The sequence below is a fragment of the Taeniopygia guttata genome, chromosome 8 (genome assembly GCF_048771995.1).
Source record: "Taeniopygia guttata chromosome 8, bTaeGut7.mat, whole genome shotgun sequence".
Classification (NCBI taxonomy): Eukaryota; Metazoa; Chordata; class Aves; order Passeriformes; family Estrildidae; genus Taeniopygia; species Taeniopygia guttata.
The window spans coordinates 21,348,880-21,369,569 of NC_133033.1; the positions used below are offsets into that span (position 1 = coordinate 21,348,880).

Genomic DNA, 20,690 nt, shown 5'->3' on the forward strand with positions numbered 1-20,690 from the left:
AAAATCAGATGTTTTGGTTTATGAATTTCATACCAATGGGCACACAGTGTACTTCTGGAGTAAGGCTATGTCTTTTCCCTTTAAAAATAACCACTTGAAAACTGATCAGAAATATGAGGAAGCAAAACTGGAATAGTGGTAGAGTTCAAACAAGGTCATGAAGTTCATGAGAAATACAATTTATCTTATGATCCTGCAATTTACCATACAGCCTCACAACTCATAATTGCAATATCACTGTCACACTTGTGCTATCAACAGATGCACCTGTCTGGTCACAGAATCTGCATTAGGGATATTTGCTAGTGGCATCTATTTAGATGCTTATTATGTATCTGAGTGCAAATAAATAATACACATAATGTTACATTCAGCAAAACATGTCACTAAGTTCTTTGTAACACAGGAATGGATTTTAAAAAAACCCACTACAATTTCCACTGTAAGCAAGAGCTTACAGGCAGAGAACATTTCTGAAAACTTTCAGAACAGAAAAATAATCTTCTGGGAAAGTTACGATAGATTCAAAATACATGTCTAGAATCTAAATGCTTCTTAGCCTCGATAGAATAAATAATGTTTTCTAGGTAAGTACTGCAGCTCTTTTGATAACATATATATTAATAAATTAAAAATGTCTGTAGATTGACAAGTGCTTTGTGGGCTTATACTGAAAAGCCAATAGCTAATTATGAAAGCCTGACTTGACTAATCAATTATTCAGATGAACATTAGGTGCCTATTATATGCGTAAACATGGGAATTATATTTCCCCTAAGTAACTTTCTAAAATAACAAACCCAAAACATGTAAATTTGAAACAGACAGAAATGGCACTATTATGCCCTTATTGCACATGCAGAACTCCCACTGAATTATTCAGGGAACAGTAAATCGGGAGCCTCGATCTTCTGACTCTGAGCAGCACAGCAATAGCAGCACATGCCATGTAGTATTTGTTATGCATGTAATATTGATTTAGCTCATTCTTGCTGGTCATGTTTCAAATTCATTTCATGTTTGGGAGATAGGAAAAAGGAGTAGCATCAATCTCTGGATTGATATTTGCAATATATTTTTATGCCTGTTGAACACAAGATTATCTGATAAATTAGTAACACCGTGTCTTTTGATTGCAGGAAGAACAAGCCTTTGAAAATGAGCACCAGTGAGATAATGAATTGTGTTTTGAAAATGTTTATACTTGCTACGTTCCCCACCTCCTCTATGTAAAGACTGGCAGAGCACTCGTACTACAGAACGGATTAGCTTACGTTTCTTTAAGGCACAAACCACAACGAAGTAATGCATAATTGTCCTTTGCATTTAAAAAAGACCATGCTCTTAAACAGGATACAGCAACAGGGAAACCAGAAATAGATGTGACCAGACACCTGCTGACAAACAGTGACAAATCCCACTGACACTGCAGTGACCCCCAGTTAGTCAAGATTTAATTAAAGAGTATAATTAAGTCAGTGGAACAGAACACTAATGAGTGGTGGTTTTTTATATGGGTAATTACACATAAGAATACAAAGTAAGCTAGACCCCGACATATATCATTAAAATGAACAGTATAGAAGGACAACCAGAGCTTAAATATTTTTGATTTTCTCCACAATAATGCAGGTTGTAGCACCCCATCTTGCCAAGTGTATGTAACATGCTAACAAATGCTCCTGGCCCAGCAAAGCATGTGTCTAAGCATGTTGGTAACATGACCTTGGTGGCACAATGCACATCACCAGGGCTACACACGCATGGGTCTGCCAGGCTCTGTCTGTCACTGTGTTTGCCTGTGTTTGTTCTGGGCAGGGGTCACTTGGGCTCCTTTTCTAACAAATGACATTCTGTTGCTATTCTCTTACAAGTAACACAGCCTCTGGATTTCATTTATCACGAGTGTTGATTACGAGAAAGACATAGGTTACAAATTGTTCCTATGATTATCTGCATGTTTGGCACACTATACCTTTACAATCAAATGACAGAGATTTCTTACAGCACATCGAGATCCAGTTCTCTGGAATTTATTCTGGGAATCTTCAGGCAGTTGAATGAAATAGCTGAAATATCTCTGACTACGTGGTATTTGCTGATATTTGCTTATATTTCAAACATAAAAGTATTGTAAGGTAGATTTACTAGACCAACATTTTAAATTAGGGTGGAAAACATCATCATGAATAATGATGACAATGGTAGGGGAAAAATAACTTTCCTATGGTCTTGAAGATTTAAAAGAATGCCTGTGTAGTTTGGGGCCAGCCCTCTGCTGGGATTACTCTATCTGCTCCCAGCTGGTAGCCTGCAGTTCATGACAGCCTTTTATCCGTTATCAAAGCAACAAGTGGAAAAGCAGATCCTCCTGCCTGCTAACACTCTGTTCTGTTCTCTCTGTAGAATTTCTGCTTCTAAATCTTTCCTTTTAACAACTCCTCAGATTTCCTTCCTATGGCTGCAGGAGACACTAAATATCTCAAGTTTCTAGCTCACTTGTCTAACTTAAACTCTGCAGAACACTAAAGGAAGAAAGAATAATTGCATTGCACCAACAAGTTTTCTACAGGAACTGACTGAAATGCAGAATGAGCCCGATCTTCTCACACTGGAGAGTTTAGCAACTGAGTTCAGTGACAGCAAAAGAAGAACCTAATTATGCAAACAACATGGTACCAATATAATGCTTTTAAAATTTATGTTAGTACAAGTTTTACTGTTGCAAAAACAAAGCAATCAAACTGTATTGAAACTTATGTCTTATATCCTGCATTTACTTTGCTTTTTTAGTAGCATAGGAAAAATTTAAAAAGGTAGAACTACGAGATATTTAAGTATATTTAATGCAAATTCTTTCAAGCAAAATTTGTCCACTGAAACGGAACAGTTATTTGTTATTAAAACAAATATAAATGAATATATTTTATATAGTAAAAATATATATCACACTTTCCTTAAAATCATGCTGCCATAGAGTAATAGGCCTTAGATACACAATCCTGTAACAGTAACTACAATCAGGTAAAAATTAAGATAATTTACTAAGCTGTTGTGTAGGCTATGTTAAACAAAAATATATGTTAAGATTTTGGGGGCTTTTGCTAAACACTGGTTTTTAAACAGATTTCCCCACAATTTATGACAGTCATGCAATGACAGAAGATGCCATGGGAATGCCATCGTGGCAGTGAATTTGGCTTCCTCTCTGGACCCAGGCCTTTGCCACCAGGCTCCTCTGTGCATGCCAACGTGCCCCTCTGTGCTGGCCACAAGAGATGGGGCAGGGCCAGGTCCCGCCAGCACTGTGCCCTGCCCACAGCACAGTCCTGTCATACTGAGGAGAACCAGCCCTGGAGCCTCTGGTGCTTTGCTGAGATGTGGGCATGGCATCTCATTTTCATGAGGTGCCTGAGGTAAACATTCTGGAGAAGGACACAAAAATTTTAAGATAAGAAATTTCTATCTTAGTTTTATTCCCATAAGCTGAAGCACATGCAAAAATCCTATGCAAAAAAAACCCAAAAAACTTTAATACAATAAACCAAGGGAAGTAATGAAAATTATGCAAATTATTTCCCCATTTTCATTTTTCTGCGGGCATGTGCCAGTATAAAATATGGGTCAGCAGGAGTGACTTCTGCATGGGCTGCAGACACACGAGTGCATAATGGGTCCCTGACGTCTTCTTCTGCCCCATGTGTGTCCCCGCGAGGCTGCCCCTGCCCGGCCGCGTATGAATGAACAGAAGTGCCTTTCATCCCCCACTTGCCTGGCGCTTCAAAAGGAATTACGAAAATAGCAGCAACAAAAACCCAGCTGCCTGCCAAAAGGCCCGCACATGTCCCATTCTCACAGGCATGCGAAAGGTTGGAGAGCTCAGCAGAATTTTTATGTACGGGAGCAGGCCCAAGGAAAACTCACACGCCATAACCAATTGTGGACAGAGGATCATCTATCAGCAGACAAATGCAGGAACTCCAGAATGTCTCTCCTCAAATGAAATAATATATCTTTGAAAGCCAATGCCCGTTTTAGGCCTGAGGCCCATATATCAAGCCTGAGAGGCTTGTGGATACGCTCCAGGGCCATTAACCTTCCACCTGTTTCCCCTTGTCCTTCAGGATGAGACCCTGCCCTTGATTTTACTCCCTTCCCCTGTTCATCTTCCGACAGAGTGTAAATGTAAAGCAGAGGGCCTGCGAAATAATTCAAAGGCAATGGACCAGGGACATGGTTACAAATCTCTGCCACTGGCACTGTGACTTATGCAGGCAGTTTGTCACACATGAGCCAGGTGACCTCTGTGACATAACAGAGAAAAATATCGCCGGAGATCAAAAGATGAGATTCAGAGCAGTCTAAGTAACTCTGGTGTACACAGCCACGCTATGCAGTGGCCAAGGGTTTCCTCTCCTCCCAGTGCTGCTCACTCCACTCACTAGCAGGTGAGACACACTGCTGCTAATTTCAGTAATCTCTTTTTCTTTCATCTCTTTGGAATTTTTTCCTATAACCTGAACATCAACATTTGTCTCCTTCTGAAGCCTCTCTTTTTCAAAAAAGATAATCAGATTGACAAAGAGGGACAGCAAAGTGTCGTTCAGCAGATAAAAATTAATGAAAAAAATGCATCATGATTGAAAAGGATGGATTAGTCACCTTTGTAAACAGGTCTATTTTAATAAAGTAATTTTTGAAATTTTAAGTAGTATGAGCTCTACTATATATATCTAGGATATGTCTAGTATTGCAATAAAAAGTGTTCAAAGTTCAAAGTTTTATTGGGATTCAGCTCTCGTGATGGTAAAAATGAGAGTAGAGTTAGTATTAAAAATGATGTAATAGACCCAGATAGCACACTTCTGTACCTATTAATGTTTTACAAAGAGATGTACTACAGTATCAGAATAACAGTCACTTGAAATAAACCAAATCAGATTAAATTTTTAAAAATCTTGAATTCATTTTTCAAGCTGTGTGCTACATAGGAAGTTTCCCAGCTGTTTTGTACATTCAGAACTCTGTTGGGTGCAGACAAAAGAGTAAGGCCTAATGCAGTGCTTCTTTCACTCCCCGTAACCTAATGGTATGTCTGGTATGGACATTTAATTTTGTCTATTTCATAAATTAAAGAAACCCCACAACTGTCACGGTATCCCTGGCATGATGATGAAATGAGAAATACAACTGTAGCTAAATCAGCCTAAATCCCATTCTAATCCTAAATCACTTTGGCACTTGCCAACATCTACTTGATGAAAAACTCAGTTTAACCCATGAATATATCTAAAAATATACAGACACACACACACACAGAAATTCAGCACATTGATTACAAGTGTGGTAAGTGTTACCTTATCAGCTATTTCATCCTACTTAGTCTCATGTTGACTTGGAAAATTTTGCAATGTTCAAGCTCTTTCTCAAAATCACCTCGTGTTCCGCTATGGAAATATATATAAATTCACTACATCTAAAAGCATAAAAAATTTGGACAATGGATAGGTTTTGAGGCTAAATCGTGCAGTTACAAAGAAATGCACAGCTGAAAATCATTTCATGTATCCCGTTGACTAAAACCTGATGTACAGCATAAACCACTCTGTTGCAGAATGCTGCAACGGTAAACACAGTGAATGCAAAATTAGTATTACAAAAAGATTACTGTGAAGTGTTGCCCCATGCATTTGTAAAAATAAGACAGCTGTTTGATTTTATAGTGCTAAAATCTTTTGCTTTTGTTCAGGCCATATGATTAAACACACATTTTCTTCTTTTTAATATCTCTAAAAAAAGTCTGTCAGAGACACAACAGTCAGCAATTACAGGTCACTTTGTCACCAGTTTCACTGAACTCCAAGTCAAATTCCAGATGTCTTCATTTTGGAAAATATCTAGTGTTACTTTTTGTGTAAAATATAGGTGTTATAACCAAATTTTTGGCCGTCAGATCTTTAGCTCTCTTGCACTCCTACAGAACATATTAATTAATTTTTATTTCGTTTTGGTTTCACTTAGGTTTTCTGCATTTTTTTAATATATTTGATGTATCGCTGAAAAAAAATTAATATTTAATTTCAGAAGCACCTAACCCAATCCATTTCCTTTTACAGTAAGTATGATCTAGTGCATCTGCTTTTGTAATATTCATGAAATCTGGAAATCAAGGCTAGGCATCATATGCTACCATCATATGCTAATAGAGGGTTTTGCTCATTTGAGTGTTTGATCTGTTTTGAATGCCCAAATGGCCTATTAGAATTTCCAAGACATAAACTACTGTAAATGTTATTATATGTATAAAAATACTATTATGTGGATATAATAAATTTTAATTTTTATAGATACACACTCAGATTCACATGAAATAATTTGTCTCGTTTACCTCCTGTCATGTGCTTTTTGTGTAAATAGCTGCTGAACTATTTTATAAAACTGAAGGTTAAATTATGCTGGTTCTAAAGAAGAGAATTTGACTCTTGGTTATAATATAACACAATATCTTGTCTTGAGGAAAAAAGCCTTAAAATAATTGGATTACATAGTACACGCATGCTACAAGCCCAGTTAATTGTATTTTTGAGTGGATATGCCTCTCTGATTCAGGCATTTGAAACAAAATAAAGCAAGGAGTATTTATCATTAGCAGTAATATAACAAATAATAATAATTTGGGGCATGAATCATTCCTTACATTCCTTTCCAACTACAGACAATTTCTGTTGGGAAAAGTGCCATATAGTATCGACAGTGACAACAAATTGTATTGTCCGCTGAACATCTGTTTCCGACTCCCACACTGATATTGCAGGTTGGCTACTTCTGATTTAGTCTTCACAGGCTGCCCAGCCACAGAGGAACTGGAAATTACTGGTACATTCAACTTTTATTATTGGAACACAGGAAAACTTTATCATCATGCTGGGAAGGTCTGTGTCTTTTGAAATATTGGAAGGAGGATTATGTGAGCACAGAAAGCCACATGTGACAGTTCTTAGGAAGAAGGAGAAAAGTGACTCCTGTTTATTGTGTCTGTCCATACACATGGGTATGAATGTCTGAGATTAAAATCTCAAAATGGAACAGCATTTCTGTTTGCAAGATGTGATGTTTGATGGCAAGGGTTTGGTGGAGGGTGTTTATTCTTAGTAAAACCAGCAGCATTGTAAAAAAGGACTGGATACTCCCAGTCTTCTCCCATGTAGCAAAATACCCCTATACAAAATACCTGTGGAGCTCAAAGCAGTTTCTGAGGTTTAGTTTGAATTGCAGGCTCTAGCCCCAGAGAACTGAGCTGTTCTAACTTGTGTTTATTGCACCAATTTACTATGATAGCAATTGAAACATTAAGGTTGTGTTAATTAGCTGAAAATACACCTGTTAAAAAAAATCAAAGCCAATACTAAGCAATTTTATCAAAACTAAGGGGAATTTGTTAGAATGATCAATGTCATTTTTCTCATAGTTAAGCCACCATTGTTAGAAAAATGTTAAGTTCCAATTTGGCTGGGAAAAAGAAAAGAAGATATATTCTTGATAGGCACCGTGTACCAGTTTGATAAAGCTCCAACTCCTGATCTGTAAACTCTTTTACAGAGAAAGGAGAGCAAGAAAACTCCACTGAACTCCTGTTAACACTAATTAGAGTTGCCAGCATGCAGCGGAATCAAAGGCAAAACATGTGGAGCTCCCACTGAAGTCAAGAGGAGAAGGGTATGACTTAAAGGAGAGGCATGCAAATTAAAAATAAATGTGGTTCAACTTTACCAAATGAGCTACTCATGTAAATACACACTTTGAGGTCTAACCCTTCCTATTGGGAACACTCTCCCTGCAAGTTCATTCCTAATCAGGAGACAGCATTGTCCTTGACCACACTTGCCAAATGAGAACCTATCTTGTAAACGATGGGTCCAAGCTATGGACTAAGTAAAGCAATTGCCATGTGTTTCTTTCTCCTTAAAATTGTTACTATTGTTGCTGTTGTTAATATTCTTGTTGTTTATTCACTGTGTTATAGGCAAGAACCATTATTTTCCAAGCCCTGCCACCAGAAAGGCAGTGCTACTTCTTACAGCAATTTTAGATTTCTCAAAGACTTGAAATTCTAGGTAAAATCTTAGCAATATGGCAAATACTCCAAATAGTATTAGGACAACCCACATCTTGGCCTCAGATGCAGAAAATTGCCTGTTCTTGTTTTTGATGAGTATGATATGTACTAACCCAAACAATGCTCAGTAGAATTTGTGAGCAGATGGATTTCTATGTCCTGCTCTTCTCTCCATGTGTGGATTAAAGATACCTCAGTGACTGTGGGGTTGTCAAAAAAGAAAATGAATCTATTTTATGCTATAGTGATGTGGGTACAAAGCTACACATTAGTTTTGGCTTCCACTTGCACATCAGACTTATTTGCACCACCTAATTTAGTCTCATGTCTCCTAGCAGCCACTCTGATAAATCCCTGCCATTTCCCACAGTTCTAAGGACAGGGTTGTTATTGCCCTAAAGCCACTGCACAGACAGGAGCAGAAACAGAAACGTTGGGCAATTGTCATCTATTATTCTTTCTATGTGTTTTAGCTTTTACATGAAGGAAAGGTAATACTTAGGATTAAATAACTTTGTGGTCTTATTGTGATTTTTACTGAGCTCTAGAAATATCAGTATGATGACTGCTGGCCTTTATGATCCACATACCATGAAACTTTTTCTCAAATATTTCCACCTTTTCCAAAAAGAGTACACAAAGATTTTGAGGGCTTGTCAATGAAACCACTGACTGATTGAAGCAGTGTCTGTGGAACCCAAAGCCACAAATAATTGTAGTTACTGCTGCCTATGTAGTGGCCATGGCACTAGTACAATTTCCAAGAAAGAGAAAGGAAAAGAAGATAAAGTAGATAACAAGGAATTTAGAAGTAGCATGTGGCAAATGAAACTTAAATGCTTGACACAGGCAGCTTTACAGAAGAAAACAGAAAACTGGCAAATGCTACAAGTGAAAATGGAAATACAGTATTCAAGATCTTAACTTGCACTTTTTATTTGGACAAAATTCTCATTGGTTACAGTAAAGCTTTTTCTGCTATGCAGTACCAGACTGGGTCCATAAGCACAGCCTGACTTGCTCTGAAAAATTCTATATACAAGGCTGATTTGTTCAGCTCTCTATTTAGGAGAGCAAGCAGTTACAGGCACATATTTATTTTTTTGCACAGCGAATTCTGGCCATAGCGTGGAGATGAGGAAGGTTCCCATCACTGTTAGTCTTTTCTGCCCATACCTTGAAGAGGGATGAAGCAGATGAGCGTGTGATCAGACAGCCCTGTCTCTGCCTCCCCTGAAGTGCTGGATCATCCCTCAGACTAATCAGTTGCCTAAGAGATGCAGAAAGCTGCTTCTTGAGTGGTGAGGGATTATGACTCAGCACCACCAGTGTGCTCATTACTCAGGATAAACTAAGAGACTGCAGTAAGCATTCCCCAATAAATACCAAAAGGTCTCCAGATGAAACAAAGAGACAGTATTGACTGTAACACCAGAATAAAGATACAATTCTTCCTCACATTCAGTGTCACTTAGTCAGGATGATGTTTCCTGTACTCAGCGAACACGCCAGTAAAAGAATTTCCTTGGCATAGAGACAACATGGAAATGTCCTTTTAAAATCAGTTAATACCAGTAGAACTCATGAGCTAGCTGGAACCATTTCCTATGCTATGGAAAGAACACTCAAATAAGGTTAACCAAGACATTTCACCCTCCCAGCCTCCCCCCCTCCCCATCTATTTCTGGATGTCTTCTTTTGTTCACCCTTTGCTAATTATAGTGGCCTTGCTTAGGTGATATTTATAGTCTTAAAAGAGTTGCCTGACTTTTAGAACACTTTATTCATGTATATTTCCTGTGTTTATTGTTGCCTTAACTAATTTTTTAAAATTAATTTTACTTGATCCAAGATTTTATTTAGCAACAAAAATCAAAGTAACTTTTCTTTCAACAAATGCAAGAGCTGTATTTAGATGTGAAAAGCATTTTTCTATTTCTGAATTTCCGAACACAGATTTTAGTTTCTTTCTCTCTCCAAATGACAATTATGACAGAAAATTCCAGAATCAGATAAAATGAAATTTCTTTTTTCACTGCAGTATGGTTACTTGGTATTTAATTTTACTAATTTATCCTTTTTTGTCAGTAATAGTTGCTTTAATGAGTGGGGTGTTTCCAAGACACGGTGGTTTTTTGTTGTTTGTTTTTTTTTTTTTTTCCCCTGGACTACCCTAATGTTTTCCTAACCACCTGTAACTGAAATTCCACAGGTTACAGAAGTGGAAAAAAGACACTGAGAACATCTACATGAAATTACATCTTCACCTTCCCACCTCCACCATATTTCACCACTTTTGTAGTTTTTCTTCATTCCTTCTTAAATCTGCCCTTTTGTTTCTTCTGCGGTTGCACTGAAAATGTGCCTATAGTGATGCCAATAGCAACAACTTTCAGTCCCTATTTCAAAATAGCAAATAAAGAACATTTTAGGGAAAAAATTCATGCGCACCTTTCAACTTTCTTGAGAGCAGTTGGATTTGGGGAGATGTCAGAGCAAAACTGGTGGTTCGCCTTTCCCGTCCCTGGACGCGGCCGGGCGGTCAGGTGCGGCCAGCGGAGGTGAGGGCGGCAGCTCTGTGAGAGCGCCCGGCACCGCGGCTCCCGGCGGGCGCCCGGGGCTGTGTCCCGCCTCACGCAGGAGCCCTGGCCGGGCTGGCGAAGGGCCCGCGGACCCCGCAGCCGCTCCGGGGGGACAGAGAAGTGAGCGGCCCCTTCCCTGGGAGGGCCGCGGGAGCCCCTCGGCCCCTCGAGGCTGGAGCCCAGGGCTGGGCACGGACCCCGCCACAAGCCCGGCCCGGCCCTGCCCGGTTCTGCCCTGCCCTGCCCTGCCCGGCCCTGCCCTCACCGGCCGGCGGGCGGCACCTCGGGCTGCCAGCCCCGACCCTCCACTCGGTCCAGAGGCAGCCCCAGAGGAGCAGAGCCGTGGCTCGAGTTAGCCGCTTTTTTTCGGCTTTTCTCCCCTGTTTTTTGCTGGTGCCTGCACCGGGCACAGCCCCTCGCCTCGCCTGCCAGCCCCAGCACCCCTCATGGCCCCACCTGGGCCTCCCCACGGCGCCATTCAAGCTCCGGCCATGGCCCTGGGCTCCCTCACTGCCGGTACGTGTCCTTGTCTCGTCCCTTCCAATTCTGCCATGTCCTTGGGGCTCCCAAGGCTCCTGTGAGGGAGGTGGGCTGGGATAGTCCTGTGGGGATGGCAGCCTCTGTCCCTCAGTGAGGCTGGGGTTATGCCACTGCTGTGCCCAGGGGTTTCTGTGGCACATAGAGAGCAAATGTTTCAAACCCATTTTGTCATGGGCTAAGATGGTGTGTTGTGATTTACCCGACATTAGTTCTGACTAAAACTGTGCTGGAATGGAAAATACTTAAGTCCTTTAGTATGTTCCTGTGCTTATACAGCTGAATAAGGTGTCCAGCCCGTTCTGAGTGATCCTACAATTTGCAGCACAGTTTGGAATCTCTCGGCTTTAGGCCTTCTCTCCAATAATGAGTCTGACGACTCAGTGCTGTGAAAAACGTATTTGTGGTGCTACTAGAGACAGCACCAGTAACATTCATGGTGAGGAGCTACACAGTTTCTCACTCTCCTAGGTATGTTGTGTTCAGATGTTGTACTTCTACAAGGCTTTCATACGGCTGTATAGAAGAACATCCATTTATATGGTGCAGCTTCAGCAGGGCTTAATAGGAAGTCTGTGAGTGACTTCAGTATGGCTGGGATTTCATCCTTACTGCAGGTAATCCTAAAGGCTACAGGTTGATAGAAGAACATCCTTAAATCTGACCAGTTTTGATAAATTTATAGAGGCAAACTTCCACTGTAACTGGGAGCCATTCCATAGATCAGAAATATGATACAGATATTGTATACAAGTGCTAGTTCTGAATGACACAGATACCATGCAAAAATTTTGGATAAGAATGAAATAAGCTCTCTTCCTGCTCTAAGATCTACAGCTGGTTATACAAAATATCATAACTTGCAGATGAAAAAACAGCTCTTTTGGGATTTGTTTTTTGGGCAAAAACTTGCAAAAACTGGAGATCTTTGCAAATGAAGCTCTGTCATTCTGACAATAAAAACGTGACCTTACTAAGTGAAATCAGGCAATATATCTGATTTTTCCAAGAGATTGGAATTGTTTCATTTTCAATGTGTAAAGCTCTCCATCATTTGGCAAATGATCAGGCCTTCACAGCAGAAAGCAACAGCTAAAAATTGTGTGAAAATACAACAGACTGTCACCATGGCTAAGCATTCCCTGTTCAGTTTCTTAGTACAAGAGTTATTGTTGGAGTTAACTTTAACATGCCTTTGGACTACTCAGCATGCAAGATCTAAAGAGCACTGGTTTTTCATCTCGCCCTACAGCAATGTGATACACATTTGCTAACACACCCAAGTAATCTTTCTATGTCACTGCTGGCAATTGTCAAACTTAAATTGGAAGCTTACATTTTGAAGGAAAACAATTAAACTGTAATATTAAACTTCTGTTTTGTGTAACCAATACCTCAAACTCAGATTAACTCAGTGTCTGCTTCAGTACTTGTAGCAGGGGTGGCTGTAGCTATGCAACTCAGTGTGTCCATAAATCAGTCTGTTACGTCTCTACTTAGGGGCTGGCAGCTTTTTGGATTGTTACTTGCTCAAATTTTCTCTGTAAGTAACAAAACTTTGTTACTGCACCACGGCTGTTCATGGTAACTTTGTTGGTGAAGTGCTGGGGGCAGGTGCACTCGGTGCAGAAGTGGCAGTGCTTCCAAAAACACCTACATGGAACATGGTTCTTAGTCACAGCATGATGCTTAACTGGGTATTAGATAGAAAATTACTGAATCCAGAGAGACTAAACTCTGTCTCCTGCTATCAGGGGTGATAACATCCTACACCAGAGTGAAACTAAAGTACCGTCTCTGACATGGAAGGGCATAAGAGAATGCTGTCTTTCTCTTTATGCCTAAAAAATGTGCCAGCGCTGAAGAAACTGTTTAGAAAGGCTGCAGAATCACTATGCCCCCATGCTGAAACACAGTGTTTAATTTGCCTTTGTCCAGAGAAGAGCCAGATCATCATGAAATTTATTCTAACAATGTGTTCCTCTACATTTTTAAGTGTTTGAGGAATATTTTTCTTAGATCCAGATACACTGAAGCCAGACTAAAAATCAGCAGTTACACATGATAACATATTAACTAATCTGATTACTGGTATCAAGTGTATTCCTGCACCTCAGTTTCTGGCAGCTTCTGTGACTGAAAGAACACTGCAGAAATTTTATTTCATCCGCTATGTGAGTTGCATTTCCTGTCCTGATAAACACACACTACAAAGTCCAAAGGCACTTCAAGTTATCAAATTGCACTTGATTACTTAAGTCTTAATAATATATCAATCTTTCATCATCCTGAAGATTTTTAAGGTATTTCACTGATGATCTTTTTCTCAAAAAACAAAACCCCAGCAGAACCCAAAACTATTTTTTGCTGTTCTTTGCTAATTCCATTAAATTATTTAATTACTGTTGTATAATTCATTACTTTCTATGCATTCCTTGATTCTCAACCACATATGGACTGAAATTTGAAATTAAAGCTGGTATGTAAGTATTACATTATTACATCTATCTAAATTGATTTCACAGAAGAAATTAGGAGCCTCCAGGAGTTTGGTTAATCCTATTCAGATTAAGTTTCCACTTACAGAAATAAATCGAAACACTGATAATGTAGTTTCAGTTCTGGGGAATATGTAACACAAAGCTAGGCCTTTGTTAGTTTATGAGCTGCCAAAATATTTGTGATGCCATGTACAGTGCAAGCTCTATAGACAGGGTCCTTTGGAGATATGTGCTTGAACCATTGTTTCTTTGAGGGCTACAGCTAATGTAAGCATGAGCAAATTTACACTTACAGCGAGAAATCTGGCTTGGGACTGATACAATCTGACATCAATGAATGGTCTAAATTTGCAAATTCAGTGAATAATTGTAGGATGAGCTTCTTTACCATGAAGTGCACTGGTTCTTCCTGCAATCATTCACTACAAGGTTTGTGCTCACATGGTACTTTGACCTACGACATCCTCACTAAAACAGCCAAATAAGGAAAGGTAGGGTTTTTTTGTGAGTCACCATTCTTTTAGTGCCTTTTGTAACTATTAACATACAGTTGATTTTTTTCTGATCTTCAGCCAGAAGAAAGTATCATGAGGACTGTTTTACAATGCAGGTCCTGTGTTTCTCCTGCTCTAGGCAGAGACTGCTTTCTTTTATGGGTTCAGTAATAGTTAGCTCTGGAAGCAGTCTTTGAATTTCCTGATGTGGGCTGATGAGGAAAGACCAGTCCAGAGAAGATGTCTGCATCATTCCTAGGGGCCAGGCAGCCTTTGGACTCTAGAAACTCTTGCAATATTTTCTTTTTAGCTTTGTACAAAGACCTTTCACCTGACTAAGACAGCTGGCGACAAATCTAGCATCCCCAGGGCATTCCTGAGTTTTCTTAGCTGAGGATAAGATGGATATATCTTACTTTTATATTTACTGAGCTTTCAACAACCCCAGAATAGCAAACAAAGGCCTTCTTTACTATTACTATTACTATTACTATTACTATTGCTATTGCTATTGCTATTGCTATTGCTATTGCTATTACTATTACTATTACTATTACTATTACTATTACTATTACTATTACTACTACTACTACTACTACTACTACTATTACTATTAATTATCCCAAGTCTCTTGGGATGTAACCTCTGTATTATTTCATCTGTGTATAAAGAACCAAACAGAAATATATCTCATTATGAATAAAAAAGTAATATGTAACGTCAACCCCCAGAATTTATGGCTTAGTTATTCCTTACAAAGTATACTGACTTCACAAGACATGTAGGAATGTTTGAGATTTTAGCAGGTGTTCAATTCAAATTTACTGGATTGCAATTGGCTGCCTTGGATCTTACTCTGACATTATTATTAATCCTGACTAGTTGGCTTCTTTAATTTTACCATTAGTTTCTGATATCGTACATGAAGATGAGAGGATCTGCTCCTCAGCAAGTGTGAAAATTACCCTTAAATTACATACTGAAATCCACACATAGGTGATATTCAAATGCAGTGCATGCTGTGGGTAGTTCTATGCAGTCCATATTTTTCCCTTTTACATCCTCAAATTGTGACATATTCCAAAAAGGTGACAAAAATTTGTAAATAACAAGTGAGAAGATTGGGATAAGCTTGTAAAAGCTTCAGAAAATAAAGTTTTAAAACAGATTATTTCATTTTAATTTCTTTTAAAAACCCCAAATCTGCAGCCAGAAGGAAAGAAATAAGGGAAAGTTTAAAGCTGTAGCTCGGTGGTGGGATTTTGTTATTATCTCTAGGGTAAATGTGGCCTAAACCACTGTTGGACTGGTACAGCATTTTTTATCGTATCCTCCCCCTGAATTCTGCTAACTACAAATCTGTACATTTAGCAGAAAGGAATATGATTTCTCCTTTATATTAATTGAAGAGATGAGGGTATAAGACAAAATTTACAATGAAAAGATACAATAAATAATTGTAGACATGCTCCTAGTAACTAACAGCCAGTTGTGCAAGGCACCGCTCATCATGACAAAGCCAAGATGAATTGCATACAAACCACATTTACAATTTTGTGCTGTTTAATTATTTGAGTAATTTAAATTTTTAGTCCCAGAAATCTGGTAATGCACCTGTCTTGTCTGAAAGGCATATCAATATTCAGTTGTTTAGACAGGTAGGAATAAAGCTAAAATATCTTTTTGAGCAAATACATACTTCTCAGTTGTGACTAGATAGGAAACAAAGTCAGCTGTTCTGAAAATCTAATTGCATCTTTATCACAATTGCCTCCCTTTCCTTCTGCATTTAAAATATGTCATATTCTTAGGTGGCTTTTTTTTTTTTTACCCTCTCCCACAGGTATTCATGTCCTGTGGAGCGATCTGAAGTATCTGCTTTTGCTACCTTGATCAGAAGAACCTGAAATCATGGATGGATAGAAGAGAACTGCATTCAGGAAAGGTTTGGAAATTTTTTGTTTAATACTGTTCTTGTCCTCTCAGCTGTAAAGAGAGATATTGTTACCCAGTGCTGTTAAAAAATTAGGGTCTGATCTAAACATGCTTTTGAAACAAAAAAGCATAAAGTTCTTAGCATTATATATAGTCTGGTCCTTAAATTTTGGATGTAGATGGATTTCTTAATGAGTTGCTATTGTTCTGGAATATTGTGCAATTTTGTTGATCTTGTCCAGATCAACAAAAAAAAAAAAAAAAATAATCGGGATATGCCAGGAGGTATGAAACTGTCTGACCTCAAAACTTCCAAGATACAAAGGGCACAAACACTAAAGTGAAAGCTGTGCCTTCTACAAATGTGTGAAAACTATTTCATAAGCCAAAGACTCTATGTAGCAAATTTTTAGAACATGTGTATTTCTAGAAGCCTGTGTGTACATGGTAATGTTATAATATATCCAGAACCAGGAGAAGTTGGTCAGCATTTTCATAAACAAATTTCTGCATCTGTTGTGTCCATTCTAGTAAACACAGGTTGGTTGAAGAACATAATCCAGGCCGAGGTTGGAGGTGAAGGCCATCTTTGAAACTGTTCCCAGTGTAGCATGCTGAATGCTTATAAAATTTGTGACTTAAACCATAAATGAAATTTTAGGGCAGATTGCAACTTAAAAGTTTGTACACTGAAAGGTATATGCAAGTCAGTAATTTTTAACTCTAGAATACTTTACTCTTGACTAAAGTACTCTCCAGTGTATGGATAGAAAGATCTGGTCTCAGATATTTGCCACATAGTCTATTGGAAATATAACTTGTTCTCAATTTCAATTTTTAAATTATTTAAAATGAGTAGCATGACTTATAGCTGACTACAAAATGGTATACAACTGAGATAGCAAAAATGTGACAGTCTTTTACTCTCTTTAGTGCAATTTGGTTTTCCTCTCTAAGTAAACCTCCTCTCTTTTTTCTCTTTGAATAGACTGAGCTTTCAATGATTCTTGCACTCATTGTCACAAAAAAATGGAGAGAAGCTGGAGTTGCATATGCAGCATAGACAGCTTGCTTTTCTTGTAATCTGGCTTTATGTTATATGTCCATGTCCTTATGGTCATGACAGACATACTGTTGTGGCAAGCACTCTGAGTGCAGCTTTTCAGTGGATCTCCCTTTTGTGCTCTTAACTCATATAGATTCAATTCTCAGTGAACTTCTACAGTAATTATTATATTTGGAAGCTGAGTTAATTTCTCTTAGTTTGAAAGTAGTCAGAAATTACAGACAGTCACAAAACTTTACAGATTTCAGTAGGAAATACTCGTGGCAAAAACATCTCTCTGTAGCAGACAAACACAGTAACTAGCAACGTAACAGGGAAACTCAGATGTGAGTTGAGTTCACCATCTCGAGGGTTTTTTGAGACTGAAGGTTATTCTTTCCACAGCTGATTTTTGTGTCAAGAAAGTGGTTAAAAATGGTAGTTCATATCTATTGTCTGATCTCAAATTTCTGGCTTAAAATTTCAGACTTGAAATTCCAGACATGCTCATAACAGACCACAAAGCTGCTTTAACAATAAGCCTGAAAAACATAAATGGGTGAATTTCTGTCCACCAGAAAGCTGTGCATGAGGATTTCCTGGGTGTTCCAGCAAAAATAAGAGCATAGAGGTTATTGTAGCAGCCTAGAGTAAAGGAATCCCCCATGTATCAATGATGATGAGAACCAAAAGGAGTCCTTGAGGTATCTACCTCCTCATTGCTTTCTGTTCCATGTATATCCTGATTAGTTTTCAGCCTGCACAGTTAATTAGACACACAAGAATGTATAAAATAATATCCGACTGAGAAATGGAATATTCCAAATATGGACTTATACAAAGTGTGAATGGAGGTGGACAGAAATGGCATTCTCCCAAATCTTAAGTAAGGTAATGAAATAGTTACATAAATGAACGTGGAATGGTGTAACTGGTGTGCTTACAACCCTGAGTACAAGTCAGACAGTGAGTGATGCTGACAGGGAAGGAGCAAGATTATGTGAGGCCCTGTGGATGTTAACAATGGTTATGATAAATACTTTAGTACAGAAAAGCTGAACTGGATATTGAATCTCTTGGCTGCACTAATTACAGGCTCAGGTGGAAGTCAGCGGCCAGCTTCCCCTTCTAATAGTCTGCCTACTTCAAGTCAAATAAATAAAGAATGAGATGCTTGGGAGGGAGAAAACAAAATTCATGCTTTCCTGCTTGAAGTACAAGATTGTAAGAAATAGTATTTTTTTCTTGACTGAATGATAATATAGCATAAAATTGTTACCTACCTTAAGTTCTCTAAAGAAGATGCTACTCCTTGCCCACTCAACAATGGAGAAGAGGGTTTGGTCAGCCATTTTACACATAAGCCCGAATGTGTTGAGCTTCTCATGTTTGCTTCTGTTGGCTTGCTCTTGCTGCAGATATGCCATGATTTTAGCTTGGACTTGTGGCTCATCAGGCTCACATTTCAGGAGTTCCAATATCAGATGTGGAATACTTGCTGGTGAGCTTGTTTGATAACTATCCATGTATGAGTAGCCCATTATTGACTCTGGTGAGCTAGTGTAAGGGTCAGGGTACTCGGACTTGATAGCACGGCTGGGAAAATGGCCATAGGTTTGGTAGCCTTGCAAACTGCCGTGGGGCGGCATTGTCATGCTGATCGGAGAGGTCACAAAGGGACTCCTGTCATAGTCTGTAGGAGGCAAGGCAGTGTGGTTCAGAGGTAGGCCTTTAGAAGCTGAATGGATGTTCTGGATTGCAGAGGATATTGTCAGGTCGGTTGGCATTGCTTGGATCACCTGAGTCATGGCTTCCAGTTTCAGTCCGTTTGCTCGGATAAGAGCTTTCTTCTGCTGCTTCAATGCCCTGTCTCTCTTGTACATTGGTCCAAACTTGTTTCGACCGCCACGCATTCGGTCAGCTCGCACAGCTGTCAGGGGAAAGGAGGAAGTAAATCATTACTAACACTTGGAATTGACACTCGTAATCAAACATACATTAGGAAGAAGCAGAAATATAAAAATTTAACTCTCTTTTTTTTACAAATTCAGAGTTGCACTTCTATTCCTAAGGAAAAGGATTTATTTTGACTTAACAAATGTCACTTTTTTCTAGTGATTTAAATGTCACATGCATATATTACTAACAAAGTAGGACTTCTCTCTACATTGATTAGGACACAGGGACAAACACAATGGATGGCTACAGGAATTTCACACCTGCTATGGGATCATGTGGAAATCTCAATGTACATTTGGGTTTTTATCAAGCTACTATGTCATTAAGAAACAAGGGCTGAAGTCCAGAATTTGTCTGAGACGTATCCAGCAGACCACATGTCTCATTATAATCATTCCATTACTGCCTTCCACCGCAGCAAAACATCTGAAATGTAAATTGTGAAATGTTCAGTAGTCACAAAGAGGAATACATTTCTCTTGGCAAAAAGGAAGCATTTCCTTTTGATGATTCTGTCCAGGTTGGTGTAAAACTTTGAGATTTCTAGTTAGTTGAGCTCTGTGGTAATGTTTAGCTGCAGTTGGAATGTGCAGAAAGAAAGCTGTCAGCTTGCTGCCTTCTATGTGGAAAATAGAAGTGAAACAGAAACTATTGACACTGTTCTGGCTTATAATATCTCTGGAATTAGAAATAATTAAAACAAATCCTACTCAACAGCTGCCTTGGGAGTCATACTGGTGGTCTCTGTCGCTGCAGTGTCTGTCATCATGGGATATATGTGATGGGCTAGTGAGGAGCTTTCACCAAGCCCACCTTGCCCAACGGCAATTAGATTGAAAGAGGAACCTCTGACAGCCTGGTGACATGTTGAGACTGCTGAGATTGCTGGAGGTTAAGTTCTTGAGCTTTTTATCTTAGGGATTAGTAGGACATTAAAAATTTATTATGAATGCTAGATACGCATAATACTGTACCTTATCACGTAAGGACTTTAACGTTTAATGATTTTTTTGGTCCATGGTAATTTATGAACTCAACTTTTAAGGCTATATATATCACTATCAGAGAAATACACATATAAATGTCACCAGTATTTACAATTAAGAGAACACATGTTCTTCCAATTTTCTAAACGGGAAAAGAAGTTGTATGGATGTGTAGATAAGAAAGCTAAAGTACATTTTTCTGCAGTACCTTTAAAACTACAAGTGTTTTGCTTGAATTTGTAGGAAAAATGACCGGCCAATATTACTGATGAATGTTGACTTTTAACAAAATGAATTAAATTAATTTTATCACTAGTAAATGCAATTAATGTAAAATCTGTATACACAGTATCCTCACAGGTACTCTGCAATTAAAAACTGTAAGCCAAATTGAATTAGCAAGTGCTTTTGTATACATCCCACTTAAATTTAAGGTGAACTTTGTGTAATGACAGAAGACAAAGTTTAGTCCTGTATCACTGTCAGCAAGAGAGAGGAGTTAAAAGTAGGAGTAGACAAATGTATTTTATCCTCC

At 38.7% G+C, this 20,690-nt stretch overlaps 1 protein-coding gene across 2 annotated transcripts in view; it reads right to left on the bottom strand.

Moving 5' to 3' along the window:
• NR5A2 (nuclear receptor subfamily 5 group A member 2) overlaps positions 1–20,690 on the bottom strand; it is an 89,022-nt gene that overhangs the window by 53,030 nt on the left and 15,302 nt on the right. For both annotated transcript variants that reach the window (XM_072932758.1, XM_002192969.7), the window contains one exon: positions 18,494–19,140. In XM_072932758.1, coding sequence (XP_072788859.1) covers positions 18,494–19,140 — 647 coding nt within the window. The remainder of the gene's footprint in view (positions 1–18,493; positions 19,141–20,690) is intronic.